Below are 18459 nucleotides of genomic sequence, written 5' to 3' on the forward strand. Positions count from 1 at the left end.
ACAAAATATAAAATATAATGACATTTTTATCATTTTATTTATTATGAAATCACATTTTTGTCATTAAAAATATAAGTAAAATCAATAATTTATCTCTCCATTTATACTTTGAAATCGTTTTGAAAATCAAAACTTGATAGGTTGGTTTAATCAATTGGATCATTAACATCTTCAGTTCCAATAATAGCTAGTTCAATTAAGTTCTAATTACAATTTTAATAGGTTGTATTTTTTTGGGTACAAATAGGTTATATTTGATTGAACTATAATTTACAGTTTCATGATTCAATTTTATAAGATTAGCTTCATTCAACAAATATAATGTTTTAAGGTTCTATTAAATTCTTTAAGTATCATACATGTTGAGACTTGAGAGCAACAATTACATATCTAAAAGAGATTACTTCTTTAACTGAAAATACGGTTGGATATATTTTGCACTCTTAGAAATACTGGAGTAGAATTTAAATCCCACAATAAAGCTATACAATAATTTAATAACAATGTTCATATTACAACAATTTATAGTAAGATATAAACTTTCAATATACTTATGTTTCTACACACTTAACTTAAGATGATATACCATTCTCCTCCTTATTGATACACACATGTTGTATAACAATTCACTCTAGATAATATTTGGCCTAATGTACAATTTGCTGATACCACCATAGTCATGTGTCTATTTGCGAGTTAGATTTTTTTTTGTATAAGAGCACCTGCCACATTACTCATTAATACTAGCTCAAATTAGTCATTTCCATTCACACTCAACCTAACCCCTATGAGCTTTTTGCATGGAACCATGCATCACCAATTTCCCACCAAACAAAAAATGTTACTTCTATTATATCTAGAATGGACACCTTCCCTTCTACTATGTGTCTAAAACTCTAAATCAGGTTGCTTAGAAAATAACCAAAAACTACATGTCCTGTTATTATCAACAAATATTGTCAACAATTTGATAGTATATTGAGTGTTTCAAATTGTGGACCGCATCACGTGATGTGGCTGTAATATTATGGTTACGGTGACAGAATCACACTGCAATTACGTTGTTATATTGAATCACAGTGATGCGACCGCAACACAACCGCATCAATATTAAAAATATTTTTTTAATCACATAATGTTTCACACCGTAACGGCTACAATGACCGCAATCGCAGCAACCACGATCGCAATCACTCACCCATTCATTTCGATAGGTTGATTTTCCCCTGGTCATAGTCCATAGATAAATATAATTGTAATCTAAGAATATAATCTATACTAAACACACCTGCCTGAAGCTTATAAAGGCACATTGGATATCCACCTACTGAACATGGCAAAGCCTTCATCAGGCTTGTACTCAGGAGCTGTATGTCCTGAACCCTGAAATTATATACACACAAATCAAATCTTGAGAATCCCCAAAAGATACTTCATTCCTCTACCAAACCTTCTATTTTATTTTTAAAAAGAGCACTTCTGATATAAAAATTGCATGTTCTTACCTTCACAGTTGCAAATGTCATTTGATTCGAGTAAGTCCTTGTGTATCTGCATCAAAGGCAAGTTATGCGTAAATATTTCGAAACAAGCTATCTTAGGGTATTCTGTATAAGTAATTTGAACAATAAAATAATCTTCTTTTCTACCATTATTTGTAATATTTGTTTCAATTAGTAACAACACAATCATAATATCAAATTTAAAATATCATGCCTACCCTCCAACTTGGCCATTTACAAGCCATGGCCTCCAATCATCAACAATGGAGTAGTTTAGTGCCCTTATCCATGCTTGAGTGGACATGAAAGGAACAACAGCATCATGATCTCCACTATCAACAAAACATAAATTTCCATTTGAATCAATCATTTGCGATTGGCGTAGAGAAAGCTAAACAAGTTTCCGGAGAAATAAAAACAGATTAAGAATGTGAAATTCTTCACCTGTATATCAGGGAACGGCACCCTCTTGCACTGAGATTTACATGAAACTCAAAGCTGCCAGAGATGTCGTGCTCAAAGTCATCAGTGTAACAACGTCGCCATTTCCCTATTGTTCCCTGCAGTATATTGAGCTAAATTCATTAATATGTATGGTGTATCCACTAACTGCTAATTGCCGAGGATCTATAAGTCTATGTTTGACTCAAATTTTAAGAGCTATTTGTACTTGAATGGAGACTTAAGTATTTGTCGCCAATTGTGCTATGGCATTACAATTCCATCAAATATGACTCGAATATAGATTTATTATATCAAACCTCTCGAACATGCAGTGCCTTGCGAACACTCTCATCGTTAATCCATTGTTCGCCGAGGAAAAAACCATAAATCTACAACAGCAAAAATGGGGAAAATCAAATTTGAAATATCTTTCACATAGACATGTGTGAATGTATATAATGCTTGCGAAAAGTACTTGGCATCTTATATCTGGCACTGTGAGATGAGCACTGAATGAGGCCTTGAACTTCTGAAACAGAGATCTCCTCCACAGAGCTTCCTGTTGCATACCCGCATCATCTTCGCAGTAGCGATCCAAAATGTGGAATAAATTAATTCCTGAAAGGCACTGAAGATAAGAAATAATAGTTTACCAATATCGTGAATTAACTCAACCGAGCTGACTAACAAGAGTAGAAGTGATGATCATAATGAAATTGGTATGGTTATTACTTGCCTCGTCAAAGGAGTGGATATCTGTTAAACACATCTTGTTTTTGGAATCTATATCGATATACTCTCCTTCACAATTTCTCCGCAGCGACTGCCAATACACCATAGAAAAATAAGAATTGTAGACACATTTCTTTCTGATGTCATGTTCTAAAAGGAACCACTCATAAATTGCTGATATGACTGTGATGGAATATAAATGATATCAAAAAAAAAATCGTGTAAATTCAAGATTTCAAGTAAAAACATAACAGCAGTCTACAAAATTTATAACAAAATACTGTGTAAACAGCTTTACTAAGCAGAAATATTCCCCTTGAATAATAATAATAAGACTATTAAAATATTACCACATATAGTTCATCAGAAATAAGTGCCATCCCATGTGCAAATGAGATTCGATCATTGCTCTCTCTATTTGTTGTCAAGGGGTTCCCGAGAAGATATCCCTGAAAAAATGAAGACCAAATTAGTTCATAGTACATATTGAAGGAGCTATTATTAACACTGCCACTTTTAAAAGGACTTGCTTATAAGGTCTAGGTGTTCATAGACTTTTTGCCCATAGTTAAAGGGTAGCTAGAGAAAATGACCCACGACGGAACGATAAGGTTGTTGGCCTTGTGACTTGAAGGTCATAGGTCCAAATCTCGGAAACAGCCTCTCCACTTGTGGAGTAAGGCTATTTACATCTACTCTCTTCAGACGCCACTAGGTAAGAGTCTCGTCCACTGGTTCACCCTTAGTTAAAGTCTAATCAGAGTAATTGAAGGCAAACCTGGAGATTTATCCAAGGCTGGAGACCTTTTTCATTTCCTGTTAATCAAGAAAAGTGAAGAATAACAGTCAGCTTAATAATAACTAGGTGTGTTAAAATTCACATATGCTAGTTAAAGGATATCATTCTACAGCTACCAATGAGTTTATTTGTACCTACATCAAACTCAAATAATTTTTTATATGACTCAAAAATGTGCAAACTTGGGTGTATGAACTAATGCGAAACTTACTATTTCTTCCATTGTTCTTTCTGCCAAGTTTCCAAGGGTCAGAAGAATATAAAGAAGTAATTAAGTATGATGAATAACCAAGTTGGATAAACACACCTAATCTTGATTTATAATTTTTGTTTTACTAAATTCTACACAACAAAGGAGAATGCAGACAATTGGTCTGTTATTAGAGGACTAACTATAATGACTAAGATATTAGCTATTACATGTATAACTGATTCATATGACAAACAGAACCAATTAAAATTTCTTACCATTTAAAATTTCTTGAACAATTGCAGGGGCAGGAATGCCAGAGTATGAATCAGCTCCAATGTAAAATTTATTTGAAAGAAATTCCGGGTGATAAATCAGCCACTACAAAGACTAAGATATAAATATAGCAGCCTCATAATAAAATGATCAAATTACATAGCTTGTTTTCAGCTATAGTGAGGAGGTTGAACCTCCAAAAGTAAACTACAAAGAAACTAAATTACATAAGCATAATGATTGTACCTTCCTGAGAAATTGATGGGTATGGTGAACTAATTTCCAGTCACTTCGTTGAGCAGTGAGATTTTTCGCATAAGAGAAGCCGGTTCCAAGTGGCAAATCTACAAAAATAATGTTACATACCTGACCAATGACAAATAATAAAAAAGAATCATTGAAACAGGATGAGTTATACTATCTATGCAATTATCCCAACACAAAATTGTACATATATATTGCATTCAACTCAAAAAACAAAATCAATGTCAAGTTCATGAAGAGACATTCTATTACCTTTGTCCATGACTGTGGCCTCAAGACCAAATTAGGCAAGCTCCCAATGTACTCCTCAATTTTAAATTTAAGTGGACCTATAACACCCAATTGATGACAAAAGTCATTCAATGAAAGTTGTTGACTCGATCACATTTCGGATCGGATCAATGCTAGAGAAACCCCAATGAAACACACTAGAATATTGACAGCACAAAATTGGTGTCAACATTTTGCTACCAAATGGTTCTGCATGGAGTAAAATCCATGCCAAACTAGCTAGAATACTTTCGTACTTAATTTGACAAATAGAACCATTTTATAAATAAAAATTATGTAAATGCTAAAACTGAAAGTGATAGAGTTCCCTTATCTATGCTATGATTTACTCTAGACTAGGTATTGCACATGCCATAAACTGGATTTCAGTTATCTCAAGGGGATCACTGGTTACAGCGAGGGTAATACAGTTTGAGCTTATAGAATTTCAGATTCAGATTTTTCCAGAGATTTGGAAATGGCAGAGTATATGAGTCTGATAGAGAGAGTGAAAAAATATCTGTCACTAAACCGCATGATAGAAAACATAAGACTTGTTCAGATTGGAAGTACATTTTATTGTGATAGTCAATGTGCAATAAACCTGCCAAGATGTCGAGTATCACTTTTTTGGAGAGGTCAACACATAGGGTTCTTTTTATTTCACTCGGCCTGTTTAAATTTGTACATTGCTTGTGTCAAATAAGTGATGATTATCGGAATTGTACAAATATTATAATCTGCTGCCAAATTGAACTGCAATTAAACTCTAAAATTTGTAAGTACAAGTTTTGATGGTCATATTTTGTGTTATAAAAACATAATTTAAAGGCGAAAATATATTTCTTTTAGGAGCTACACTCAACTTCTTAGTGTAATTTCAATCATGTCTCTATAGAGGAGGTAAGTGTAATAATAATATCAAATCTCAAAGAAGGGTAATGTGGAGTGATACTTGTATCCAGATATGAATTAAGGACATTGCAAAAAGAGATTCACAAATCCAAAGTTGCAATGTCAAAAACTACCTATTTGGTAGGCAAGGCCTGAAAATGAAGAACAACCGGGACCGCCGGTTAGCCAAAGCATAAGAGGATCTTTATGAGGGTTGTTCTCCGACTTAATGAAGTAGTAGAACACCTGCATGTCATCATCAGTTTCCCCTAACCCCACATACCTGTTAAATGGACATAAATATCATAGAGCTATGTTAAAGAAGAGGAAGAAAATATGGCTTAAATTACATAATGCACGAAACCATTTGGAACACTCTAATTGGTTTAGGACATGGAGTGAGACACCGTTTGAGGCACATGATCTTCATCCCATACAATAACAAACAAACAAGTACTTTTTTACTATATTTGGTTGATGACATTGATCAAATAACATAGCACCATAGTATATTATGGTAAATCATATTGAAAGACAAATCATATCAATCTAATATTTCTTGGTCATTCCGTTTTTAGTTTTTCATGATCACCTTCTACATCTAACTATAACTATTTCTACAGGATCAATCTCCTCGGTCAGATTCATACATGTGCTAACGGTTGCACTAGATAAAAGAATAGAAACAAAAAGTTTAATCCTTTAATGGTGCAGATCTGTTGAGTGTCACAAGTTAATTATTAAGTATTTTCTGATCAATTCATAGCTTACGATACATAGAGTGACAGAAGTTATGGAGAGAAGATTGCCCAAAATAAGAAAATCAATATTGAGAATTAGTGTCTTTAATATATAGTAAAAGAAATAGATAGTCATAAGCTGGTATAATGTTGAATGACTTAAAGAACGGATTGCATGATCTAGTGGGTTCCAATTTCATCACCAACAAAAAAATTGAGTTATAAGATTGTTTGATGGTTAGGACAAATGACGTGAGTGAAAGAGGTTGAAAGTTCGAGTATCACCCGGAACAAAAATATTACGATACGAATTGCTATGACTCACCCTGTTTCGAGTTCAAAGGGGAGAGGTCCTTGAAATCCAGGAAGAAATTCAACCTTTGAGCGAGAGATTTCAAGCTGAAATGATAACTGAAAGAGAATTGTAAAAAAAAGTAGAAGCTGACAGTAGCAACTAGAATTAGAAACCATTTTCATCCTTGTAAGCTGCAATTTCTTGTGTGCACTATTTCTCTAACTCTATAGTATCATATTGTATTGATTTTGCCTTGTTGATATATATGATTGCTGAATTTGCATAAGGGTAGGACCGATAGGTGTCAAATAATGTGGTCGATGACATTATTATAAGAGAAAAATATGTATGTATTTTGATGGTGTATGAGTTTTATATATTATTATTTTATCATCTATCATTTATATTTAATTGTTCTTGACTTTTTAAACAAAGTAATCTAAATGAATGGTAAATAATAAAATATATGTGTATAAATTTTTACATTGATAATGTATATATTTTATATTCTTATTATAATATTAGATGGTTATGATTATGGCAATGCAGCATGTTCTTTATGTGGTATGAATTAATTTTTTTTTGAGGAATACATCTCAATTATTTTAGTTGCATCTTAGTGATATTATTACTTTGCCAAGAACAGGGTTTATGTCCATACAATTAGGATTAGATTCTGTTAGGTTCTACAAGGCACAATTAACATAAAAAGCATGTCCCTAATAGCTATTTATTTAGGGACTTAATTCAATATTATCTGATTCAAATCATACACATAACATATACTAGATGTCTAACCCAGGCATAATTCGTATTAATAAATAAACCACACATTTTACTGATTTTAGTGTTAAACTTGTCCCTTTCGGAATTCTCCATTCCCAATTTTAAGTCACTGTAAAAAAATGCCCAAAGAAGGAAATAGAGAAGGCAGTGTTTATGCATAAGTAATTTATAAGTTAATCAATTTACTTCTATGACCAAAAGTTATTTAGTTGTGTTTGAAAATTGAACTTATAAGTGGAAAAAGTAACTTATAAGTGGAAGAATTAACTAATAAATGGAAAAAATAAATTATAAGTACATATTTAATATTTAATAAGTCATTTGGATGTTATTTGACTTATAACTCATAGTTTTTTTTATACTTATGAGTTGTGAACCAACTAATTGTGGCTTAGAGAAATCTTTGACCTAGTATGGTAAAACATCAAAAAAACACCGTGACACAATTTATAAGATAATATGTATATTTTATAACTTTTATTTTCCTTCATTTTAACCATAAGATTTTAACTCTTTTTTTTTAATTTATTTTAGATGAAACTCATACTTCAAGTTTCTTCATTTCATTCCTTAACACTTTTATTTTAATCATTAAACCACTTTAACTCCCAGATTGTGTTATTATATAATTAAAAAATTTAAATCGGCCATTAATCTATGAGATTTTACTTGATAAGACATGATATAAGATATAAATACAAATGACATATATCACTTATCCTCATTTTTGTCCTTATTTATGTTATGTCTCGTCCATTTAAAAATTGTAATTTTCTTATAAATAAAAAATAACATTTTATACTACGAGATAGAAACATGAATATCCTCGTTTTAAAGATTAACAGATGTTGGTTCAAATGTTATATGTTTAATTCATCTTAAGTAAAGTCTTGAGTTTAAGTTTTGTGGACAAAAAAATACCTATTACAAGAGTTAATCTCATACATCTATGAAAATTCTCGACTCGGATAAGATTGTCTATAGTGCGAGATACTGAAAACCAAAAAAAAAAATTTATCCTCATTTTGAAGGTTTGTCTTATAAGATCTAGCTTCTGAAATAAGTCACAAGTGTGAACCCAATTGCCCCATCCCCACCGAAACCCTTACACCACTACTCTCACACAAAAAAGTCTCACAGTCCCACTTTTGTTTAATTTCCCACACAATTTCCCATAACTATTCTCTCTTATTCTACCATCATTATGCCGTGTATCCTGCACCCCCAAACATCCCCTTCGCTTCTTTTCTCTATCAAAAACCACTAACATAACACCACACCTATATTATTATTATTATTAATTACTTATCTCACTTTCTTTGTTCTCACTCAATTGAACAAAACCAAATGCTTGATTCAGTTCTGTTAGCACTTTTTCTACCATGCCTTGGCATGAGCTTTGTTTTCATAATCTACATGTGTCTTCTATGGTACGCTACTACTTACCGAAGTGATAATCCCCGGCTACCGGTGAAGCCGGTATCTGAAAAGGGTTTATCAGCTTCAGAACTCGAGAAGCTTCCGAGAATCACCGGAAAAGAATTAGTCATGGGAACCGAATGCGCCGTGTGTCTTGATGAGATAGAGAATGAGCAACCGGCTCGACTGGTTCCTGCTTGTAACCATGGCTTCCACGTGGAATGTGCTGACACGTGGCTTTCTAATCACCCTTTCTGTCCGGTTTGTAGAGCTAAACTTGATCCTCAAGTTTTCAATAATCCATGCTAGCTATGATGAAGGATGTTGAAAACTTGAATATTCAATGCTTCAATACCGTCGGTCGAAAATGGAAGGCTTGGGAGCCGTGAAATACACTTGTGAGATTACTCTTAAACCTTCTATTTTCCTTTTTTTCTGTACAAAATCTAAATCCGAAACAAAACCTAGAGAAAAAATGGAGAGAAAAAATGGAGCAAAGTGAAATTAAGAGCCAGTGAAGGCATTATTTAAGTACATTCGTCTGTATTTCTTTGTCAGTTTGGAGAATTATGTAGCAGACGTGTTTAAATTTCTAAATTCAGGTCTCTTACTTCATATCATCCTGTGTCAATTGAACACACCTTAATTTCTTGATAAGTGTAATGTGTTATACTTTAATTTCTTTATAAGTGTAATGTGTTACTTAATTATGTTGAAATATTACATTAATCTCTCATTTGGGTTGGAACATAGCGTGCCGTGGAGAGAGAAGGGTCATCGTCCATACTTAAATTTTAGCTTTTCTTGTTGAATTAATTTTTTTCGTACTCCTTACGTTTTTTGGTAACGATCTCAGAGTTTGTACCTACCAATAAGTGTTGCTAACATGAATTGAATCTTTTTGCAATAATTTAATAGAATAGAGGTACCGTGAGGGAAGATGAAGAGCAGCTAAATCACGCTAAAACATAACTACACGATATGTATTGTATCAAGTGTGGTTGAAGGGATCGTGTCCTCAAGTAAATAGTTTCATTCATGAGGTTAGCATCAGATTCACAGAAAGATGTTTGATTTTGATTTATGATCATATCATCTTCCAGACGAGGACAATAAGATGCCATTATTAGGGTTTGAGTAATAGGAGATTGGAGTTAAGATCTTCTCCATTAATCGAGATTCAAAGAGACAAATATATCACAAATAAAAGATATAATACTTTTATCCTATAAATATAATTATATCATATTTTTTTAACTTTTATTATAAATATAAAAATAAGAATTTGTCTTATCATTACCGGAAAGTACAGTGGTTAGTTATGTGGTTGATAAAGCTAAGATCATTGATTGATTGCATGGGATGCTCAAGAATGGTGAAATTATGGCGCCACGTCACGGGTTGTGAACAGGTAACAGCTGTACGACATAATCAAGTGGGTCCCTAAGTTGCATGATTTTGGAACCAATGATTTTAATTCTTTTAATATGATATTCTATATAAAAATTATTTTTTATTCTCAATAGCTCATGGCAGTTGAATAGATTTTATCTTATCATATGGCGTTAGTGAGCTTAGTCATATGTGAAACATTACAAATATTTTTTAACATGTATTTGGTCTAGATGTGTTTATATTTACTTATCATTATGATTTGTGAGGTTATAACTTCAAAACTAAACAACCCAATATTTTAAATAGGTAAAAAAAATTCTTAACTTTTTAGATTGTAAGTTTTTTTATAGCTAAACTTTTTATTAAGACAAACTGTTATAAAAAATCTTACAAATCCAAAATAAGGAAAAGCAATATATATAAATATATGTCAAATCATAACTTTATTACTTCCATGTATCCATATTCTTTCATATTTGTCTACTTCATTATATAAGGTATGGTTTAATATGTAGAGTTCTGCTAGATCTTTAGGATTATCAAAGAGTTAAGAGTTTGATTTTTGGAAGTGACACTTGTTGGAAGGGGTAATTATGAATCTCAAAATAGACTAATTCCTTCAAGATATTTTTGCTAGTACCAAAAAAAATAGCGAGAATAGTTGGGAAATTCATGACCAATCATTTTCTGTGCAATTGGACACTTATGAAAACGACAATTGTAAAAATAAAATAGAGCAATAATAGAAAAATAACACAGATAGTTTTAACTAGAAAAAAACCTCATCAAATTAAAAGTAAACAATTAAGGGAGCTGGTCTATAAACGTCTCAACTATATATAAGACGTGATTTGAATATTTTTCTCTATCTAAGAGGAAAACATTGAGTCTCACACAATAAGGTGAAATACAAAAGTAAAGTCTCTGTAGTTTCTCACTCATTTATTCTCCTTGATAATTAAAGTTGTCATATATTCAACATATCTTGAAAATAATATCCCCAACTTTGCATGTTAGACATCATACTCTTTAAGAATTAACAAATAATTCCAAAACTTTGAACAATCATTAACTATTCAATATATCATCTATTAGGTTTAATGATCATATTCTCATATAAATTAAGACAAAGTTCAAACAAGAATAAAGATTTGGATGTATGGATAACATCACTCTTAGCATAAGAGAAGGCATAGTCAAAGAATGGAAATAAAATTTAGGTTATATAAAAAAGGGGAAAATATATATACTAATATTATATGAGTTTATGCATTGTCACTAAATTATTCATTATTTATGTTTAAGATTATTGACTCTTCAAAATAGTATTAATGAATGGTGAATAACATACTAACTTATATAAATTTTTATATTAACAGTATATAAATATTATACTCCATAAAACAAAATTTGGAAGAAATATCGATACTATTCTTTAAGGGTTGAACTGTAATTTTCCACTAAATGAAGCAACTTTGTTAAATCACATTTTACCAATTTATTTATTCTTAAAAAGTATAATTTGTTCCTTTTATACAAAAAATTGTAAGGGACTATATTTTATTGGGAAAATTTCTTAGTCAAAGTGATAAATATAAAAATTTATCTTTTACTTGAAATGAAAATAAGAAACTGATCATAATATTTTTTTGGATTTAAACCAAACTAATTTAGACCCAGAGTTGGTGATTTTCTGTGAGGCCAACCTGACACAAATTTATTTAATGGGTTGTTGGAGAGGCATTTCAGTTTGACCCACTGAATATATGGTTGTTACTTCCAACAATAAATGTTACTCACAAAAATCAAACTCTTAATCTTTTACATTCATCTTATAGATCTAAGATTTAACAAAATCTTACATCACTAGATCAATAAGTAAAACAGGAAGCAACAAGCCAACACATACTCGAGTCGTAAATCTGTTTTATGACAAACGAAGCTTTAATTTGTGACACGAGTCTCCTCACTCTTGTGACTTGCTTAGCTCACGTAGGACACGTGGAATTCAATTATTAGAACAAGAATCTTAATAATTGTTGTCTTCGAGATAAATATCTACTAATTTAAACATCGTTTAAGCTAATAAATAAAACTTGATAGATATTAGAAGTAATATTTGTATTTTTCACTAAGGGAGAGGATAGAAATAAAGAAGTAAGAGGTGGCAAAAGAAGGGTTTTTGATGTATCACGGAACCTCATAAGTGTTTGATGATAGCACCAACCTCATAAATGTTTTACATTCCGGAACTAGGACCATACACGTGGTTTTTTCCCATGGCTGACTTCACTTAATACGAGTTACTCACAAGTCAAAATGCACCATACAATATAATATTATATCAGCTATTCCTTCAAAACTCGATTGATTACTTTTAGTTAAATAAACTTAGTTTATGAATCAAATGACCTGACATTAAACTAGAAGTTGAACTCATTTATTAAATAAATGAGTTATATTTAAATTGAATATAATTCATCTCATTAGTTTCATGAGTTGACTATATATATATAAAATAATTTTTATATTTATTATAATTGCACGCATTATTATTTTTTATATTTATTGTTATTATATATAAACAATATTATATTTATAAATATAAAATAGTTTAGTATTTTTTTTTTAAAATGAATTGATTATTTGAGTTGTCCAAAGAACCAATTCGAACTGAATCAAATGGTTCGTGAACTTTAATCAAACCGAACTTGAGCTAAAAAATAACTTGTATTAAATTTGAGTTAAATTTTAAACTGGATCAATCTTTATCAAGCTGAACTATGGTTCAACTCAATTCAATTAGTTTTGTACCTTAATTTTGGCAGCGAAAACGAATGCTAGACCATAATTCTCCATGTGTGAAGATAATTTCTTGGAATGCATAGGATGGAATTAAATAATTAATGATGAGTTGAAAGAAATAAAAGAAAGTAGATAAATATCTTCACTAGTGTGTTTCTGCTAACTTTTAATTATCCCCTTAGGGATTAAGTGTGAACATAATATGTTTTAGAAATTCAAAGTCTGAATTAGATATAATTAAGTAGCTTGGGAAGTCAGTAAAAAATTAATATATATAATATCTTAAACTTTTTTTCTTCATTAAGTTCACTTATTTTGATTTTATTTTAGTATCATATTTTTTATAATTTTATTATATTTAAAAGCACATTGTAGAGAAAAAAGTATATAATGACCCTAATTTAACGTTCATGCAAAATTAAGAACAATGTACATATAGTATTTAGTGATTCAAGAAAAATAAATTATATTTTGAAAATTATATTTTAGTATCTTCAAGATATGAAAACATTATTTTTTCAATACAAAATTAATATATCTTGGAACCTAAAATAATGTATTTTAAACACGTGATAGCATCCTCTATATATATTATTTTGTGTTAATGTTCAAGAGATGCCAAAAGGCGAGATTTCATACATAAAAAATTAAATTCATAAACCCTCAAAATAATATATACATAACTTTTAACAAATATGTGTTTGTGAATTGTTAATATGAAACATTGCATTTTATTTTAATGGTTAAGATTATGCAAATAACTATCATATGAATAAGAATTTACTTTTAATTTTGATCATCCATATATATTAGTAAAACTCAAATTTATTATTCTCATAATTTTTATATGATAACTGTTCTCACATTTCTCACGTAACTGCACATTAAAAATAACATATGTAAAAAGCAGGAGAATAAAATATGTTCGAGAATAAAAATATTATTTGTGTATCATTTTGTTTAATTTAAAAATATATTTTTTTGTAAAAAATAATTAAATATAATATATATTATGATTTTAATAGTACGATTAAATAACCTACCTCCTTAAATCATCATATTCTTCGTTCTACAAAATATATGGTTCTACACTTATCTTATAAGGAATATTAGGCTTGAGATGGAGAGAATGAAAGGTGTTTTCTCGTTGTGATTCTTACATCTATAGAATACTAATTCATCATATATTGTATAGTAAAACGAGGAAGGGAGAGATAGAGAAAGATGATGAATGAAATGAAGGATGAAACTCAAGCTCATCCACTGAGTCATAATGATTACTTTGGTGAAGTTTCCAGTTCTAGGTTCTCACTTCTTGCTTCCAAAGATCGTAATTTTCTGCTCTCTCCAAATGGAGGACAAGTATTATTTTTTTCTCCCTCTTTCTCTCCCTCTAATCACTGCTTCCATTAGGTAACAGCTTATGGCTGAAAATATATTATTGAGGTAATAGCTTTGTTCAAAGTTTTGTGTGTGAAGCATGCATGCTTTTTTCTTCTGAATTATACTCATCTCCCTTACTAAAGAGAGTAATTCAATTTTATAGTGTATTTTGAATGGTGAAAATGTAAATTTAGTAAATTAAAGGATATAAATATTTTTGTCTTTTGAATTTTTAATGTTATTTTCAATAACTGCCATGGAAGGAGTTTGGCTCTTTTTCTTCATACTTCTTGCCTCGGGATCTACCGAGTCAAACTATCTTCCTTCATATATTCTCTCAGAGAATAAATTTATAAACCTGTAATCCATTTTAGGTGTTCTAATAGTGTCTGGATCTAATTATGGATTGTTATGTAATTAAAAGAATAATCGTAAAAAGCATAAAATAACTTTTGTATGTTAATTATTGAAATGTGATTGGTTTGGGACATCAGGACGAGAATTTTTTGGGACATATGATCCTTGTTCAGTCCTATATAAGTTAACTAGATTTTGTTTATACTACTAAGGTATCCCTCATCTTAACTAAGGAACTAATCGCTTTCGACATTAATAACTAATTTTCCCAATAAGTATTGCTCTGAACCTTTAACCTTTTATTTATCCTAAATATATAATAATGTCTTCCATCACTCGAAGAACACCTTCTTAATAATCTTAGATTTAATAGGAGAATTTATACATGCCCATCAATACTGATGCCCAAGTTCTAACGTAAGTTTGAAGTCCCTTTCAATGTATGAAGATGTGGCACCTAAACCATTCCTCTAGATCTAGCCCAACTATTTACTCTTCGAGTTTCTACACGTGGCCTGTTATCTCCTACACACTGACCATTTGGGTGACCTGTCCCTTTCATCATTTTATTTTTGGATACTTCTAGATTCCTTTCTCTTCTTAGTGCCCCATCCTCAATATCATTCTATACATCTTTTGTCGGTGAATAACGAGTTATAAAATAGTCTAATGACTAGAGTGAAGTAAATAATATTTTTGGTTTGACTTTCAATTTACATTAATAATAAATATTAATGTACTAACATTTGTCTATAAAAAAATGTTTCTAAAATTAATCTGCAAAGTTTTTATTTAAAGGGGAGGGATGAGCCTATTATTGAATACTCAACTCATACCTACTTTAATTAATTTTGAAAGAATAAGAATTTGCTGTTACCTTTAAGAAACCTAGCATGCTCTTAACTTGATTTTTTATCCCTTAAGTAGCCTCCATTGTTTTTATACTATGATAGGTTGAAATAGTTTATATTACATAATATTAACTATGCACAAAGGTTTCATATAATATCTATACGCTGGTTAAACTTTTCTCTACAAGTCATAGATAGTCCTTAGTTTTGGTGTGTCTCGTGCTCGTGATTAAGTTATAATAATTTGCTAGCAATGTCATTTTTACTTAGATTTCCTAAACACAATTTAAGGATTCAGATCACTGATAAATGTGGTAAGAATTGAAGCTACATAAGGATCTTCCTATTGAAAATGTGAAGAGTTGTCACGTCCTGAGTCACTACTACATTTATACTAAAAAATATAGAAAAAATCTTTTAGAACAATCACACTAGGGTTTAGATTTTGATATCTAGGTTCAGGAGTCGATTATAGATCGAGGGAGGTATTAACACCTTGTCCATCCGTAATTAAACGACCCTTGCTAATTGTATGATTTAAATGAATGAGACTCCTCTCGAGTAATGGAGAGGCAAGTGATGCCAAAAACCAAAAAAAATGTTATATGTTTTTACACTTATACCCTTATGTTTATTATAATAAGACAAATTTACACTTCAAACTAAAGGGAAAAATTGCACTAATGGAGAGGAGCCTGACCCGATTTAAATAACTTTAAAATTTAATTGTCTAAGACAAAAAACTTTCTCTCCATTATTCGGGATGAATATGTTTGTTCATAAGTTATGCTAATATGTTGAAGTAGCTGTAAATTGTGTAAATTGTGAGTGCAGGTAAAAGTTTCTGATCTTGAAGGAAAAGTAGTGGGTCTCTTATTCGCTGCTAACTGGTATCCACCATGCAATGGATTCACCAAAATTCTAGTTGATATCTATGAGGAGCTTAAAAACAGTAACCCTAAATTTGAGATTGTATATGTATCCTCTGATGAAGACTCTGATGCATTTAATAACTTCTATGGAAACATGCCATGGCTCTCAGTTCCATTCTCTGATTTAGAAACAAAGAAAATTGAATACAAAGTATAACGTAGAAGGGATTCCATGCTTGATTATTTTACAACCTTATGAGAGTAATAAAGAGGATGGTGCAGAAATTAGAAATGGGGTTGAACTTATTTATAGGTATGGAATTCAAGGTTATCCATTTAGTAAAGAGAAGTTGGAGAAGCTGCATGAGGCAGAAAGAGAGAAGTGTGAAAAGCAGACACTTGTTAATTTACTTGCAAACCAATATAGAGACTATGTTTTGAGCCATGCTGGAGTAACAAGAAAGGTAATAAATCGCTCAAATACCTTCATTTTACTATCTTGTATTGTCTGTTAATTCAGAATTATTATGGTAGTTTTTTTGAAAAGTAAGTCCTACATTGTCTACCTCATTGTTTCGGGGATGGTTTTAAGACATGTTGGACTACTCCTCTCATAGTCAATTGGTTTTGAGATGAAATCTTAACATGGTATGAGGGTCAGAGTCCAACTGCTTTCCGGTAGTCATGGGCCAAAAGATGTCCTTTAGTTATGGGTTAAATGTAACTATTCGCATGGTCCGTCAGGCTTATGTGAATGGGGCATGTTGGAAAGTAAGTCCCACATCGGCTATCTCATTTCAGGAATGGTTTAAATATCAATTGGACTATTTCTCTCATAACTAATTGGTTTTGAGATAAAACTTTAACAAGTTTTTCGCAAATTTACACTTTAATGAGGATTGAGGAGCAATGGTTGGGGGGAATTGTAGGGATGGACCATAGCATTGAAATAAATAAAGGACAAATACAAGAAGGTATCTATGACTCTGAAGTTTTTCATTCTACTTTAAAAGTAAACTGGCAAACGAATCTAGATATTTAAGGTATCCCTACTAGCAACCAAAAATTGATTGCAACAAATCCTATTGTACATGCAGGTACCTATTGTTTCTCTAGTGGATAAAACTACTGCACTTTACTTCTCAGCCAAGTGGTGCGTACCATGCGTGAAATTCACTCCAAAACTAATTTCCATTTATGAGAAGATAAAGCAAGAGTTAGCTGAAAAAGGAAAAGATGAGGACTTTGAAATTGTGTTAATTTCCAGTGACCGTGACGAAGCATCTTTTGACTCATATTACAGTAAAATGCCTTGGTTAGCATTACCATTTAAAGACCCAGAAATCAAAAACCTTGCTAGGCACTTTGATGTGCAAGGGATACCATGTTTGGTAATTATAGGACCTGATGGAAAAACAATTACTTGTCATGGAAGAAACTTAATAAACTTGTACCAAGAAAATGCATACCCTTTCACTAATGCTAAAGTTGAGTTGCTAGAGAAACTGGTTGAAGAAGAGGCAAAAGATCTTCCAAGATTGGTGTATCATGAAGGGCATCGACATGATTTGAATTTGGTGTCTGATGGTAATGGAGGAGGACCCTTCATTTGTTGTGTTTGTGATGAACAAGGTTCTTGTTGGGCATATCAGTGTCTTGAATGTGGCTATGAAGTGCACCCAAAGTGTGTTATAACTGTAGATTGTGTTGATAATAATGTCTTGTTATAATTATGATGTTAATGTAGTACGAGGAATTTGTTTCCTATGTTAATTAATTGAATGTCCTGTGATAGTGGCCAAGAGAATGAAACCTTGGTTATCAATCCTCATCTCTTAACAAGGGATTGAAGTTCCCTTTATAATTCATGTTATGTAGTGTCTCTAGGAATGCATTTTTATCGTTGCCGTTGTTATGAGAGTGACAAAAACGAAGGATGAAGAAGTCACTTGTAACTCGTATGAGTTAAAATTGATAAATCTATTTCAAGAGCGTGATTTGAATTTATTATTGAGAATTGTGTTTTTAGCTAATTGAATAATAGACATCTTTTTTTATCAAGCTAATGTTGTTGACGATAGAATGTGTAATTAAACCTTTGTATCACTATAGAAAATTGCTGTATAATTTTATATAGTGTAATTAACATGGATCGTGTTTCCCAAAGTGAATTCACAAGAGAAAT

The 18459-nt window shown here is 31.2% G+C and overlaps 2 protein-coding genes and 1 pseudogene across 2 annotated transcripts; 2 read left to right on the forward strand and 1 right to left on the reverse strand.

Annotated features, from left to right (window-relative positions):
* On the reverse strand, nucleotides 30–6652 carry LOC109343980 (serine carboxypeptidase-like 11). The gene is made up of 14 exons (XM_019582531.1): nucleotides 6437–6652; nucleotides 5506–5654; nucleotides 4460–4536; nucleotides 4190–4309; nucleotides 3946–4048; nucleotides 3457–3494; nucleotides 3029–3127; nucleotides 2683–2769; nucleotides 2422–2574; nucleotides 2264–2335; nucleotides 1947–2062; nucleotides 1721–1834; nucleotides 1506–1551; nucleotides 30–1383 (listed from the first exon to the last, which is right to left on the reverse strand). Exons 1-14 carry the CDS (start codon nucleotides 6586–6588, stop codon nucleotides 1300–1302), a joined length of 1410 nt encoding a protein of 469 aa, XP_019438076.1. The 5' UTR covers nucleotides 6589–6652; the 3' UTR covers nucleotides 30–1299.
* On the forward strand, nucleotides 8244–8977 carry LOC109343979 (E3 ubiquitin-protein ligase ATL23-like). The gene has a single exon (XM_019582530.1). It carries the CDS (start codon nucleotides 8540–8542, stop codon nucleotides 8918–8920), a length of 381 nt encoding a protein of 126 aa, XP_019438075.1. The 5' UTR covers nucleotides 8244–8539; the 3' UTR covers nucleotides 8921–8977.
* On the forward strand, nucleotides 13937–18156 carry LOC109343973 (annotated as a pseudogene).

Source organism: Lupinus angustifolius, chromosome LG03 (genome assembly GCF_001865875.1).
Source record: "Lupinus angustifolius cultivar Tanjil chromosome LG03, LupAngTanjil_v1.0, whole genome shotgun sequence".
Classification (NCBI taxonomy): Eukaryota; Viridiplantae; Streptophyta; class Magnoliopsida; order Fabales; family Fabaceae; genus Lupinus; species Lupinus angustifolius.

What these genes read in the sequence shown, in the direction of transcription:
- LOC109343980 (XM_019582531.1), bottom strand. Translation starts at nt 6,588, where the DNA reads ATGAAAATGGTTTCTAATTCTAGTTGCTACTGTCAGCTTCTACTTTTT. An exon ending in TGTTCAAGAAATTTTAAATG is followed by an intron (nt 3,495 to 3,945) that starts GTAAGAAATTTT and finishes CTTGATTAACAG; the next exon opens with GAAATGAAAAAGGTCTCCAG. An exon ending in GTAAATGGCCAAGTTGGAGG is followed by an intron (nt 1,552 to 1,720) that starts GTAGGCATGATA and finishes CCTTTGATGCAG; the next exon opens with ATACACAAGGACTTACTCGA.
- LOC109343979 (XM_019582530.1), top strand. Translation starts at nt 8,540, where the DNA reads ATGCTTGATTCAGTTCTGTTAGCACTTTTTCTACCATGCCTTGGCATG.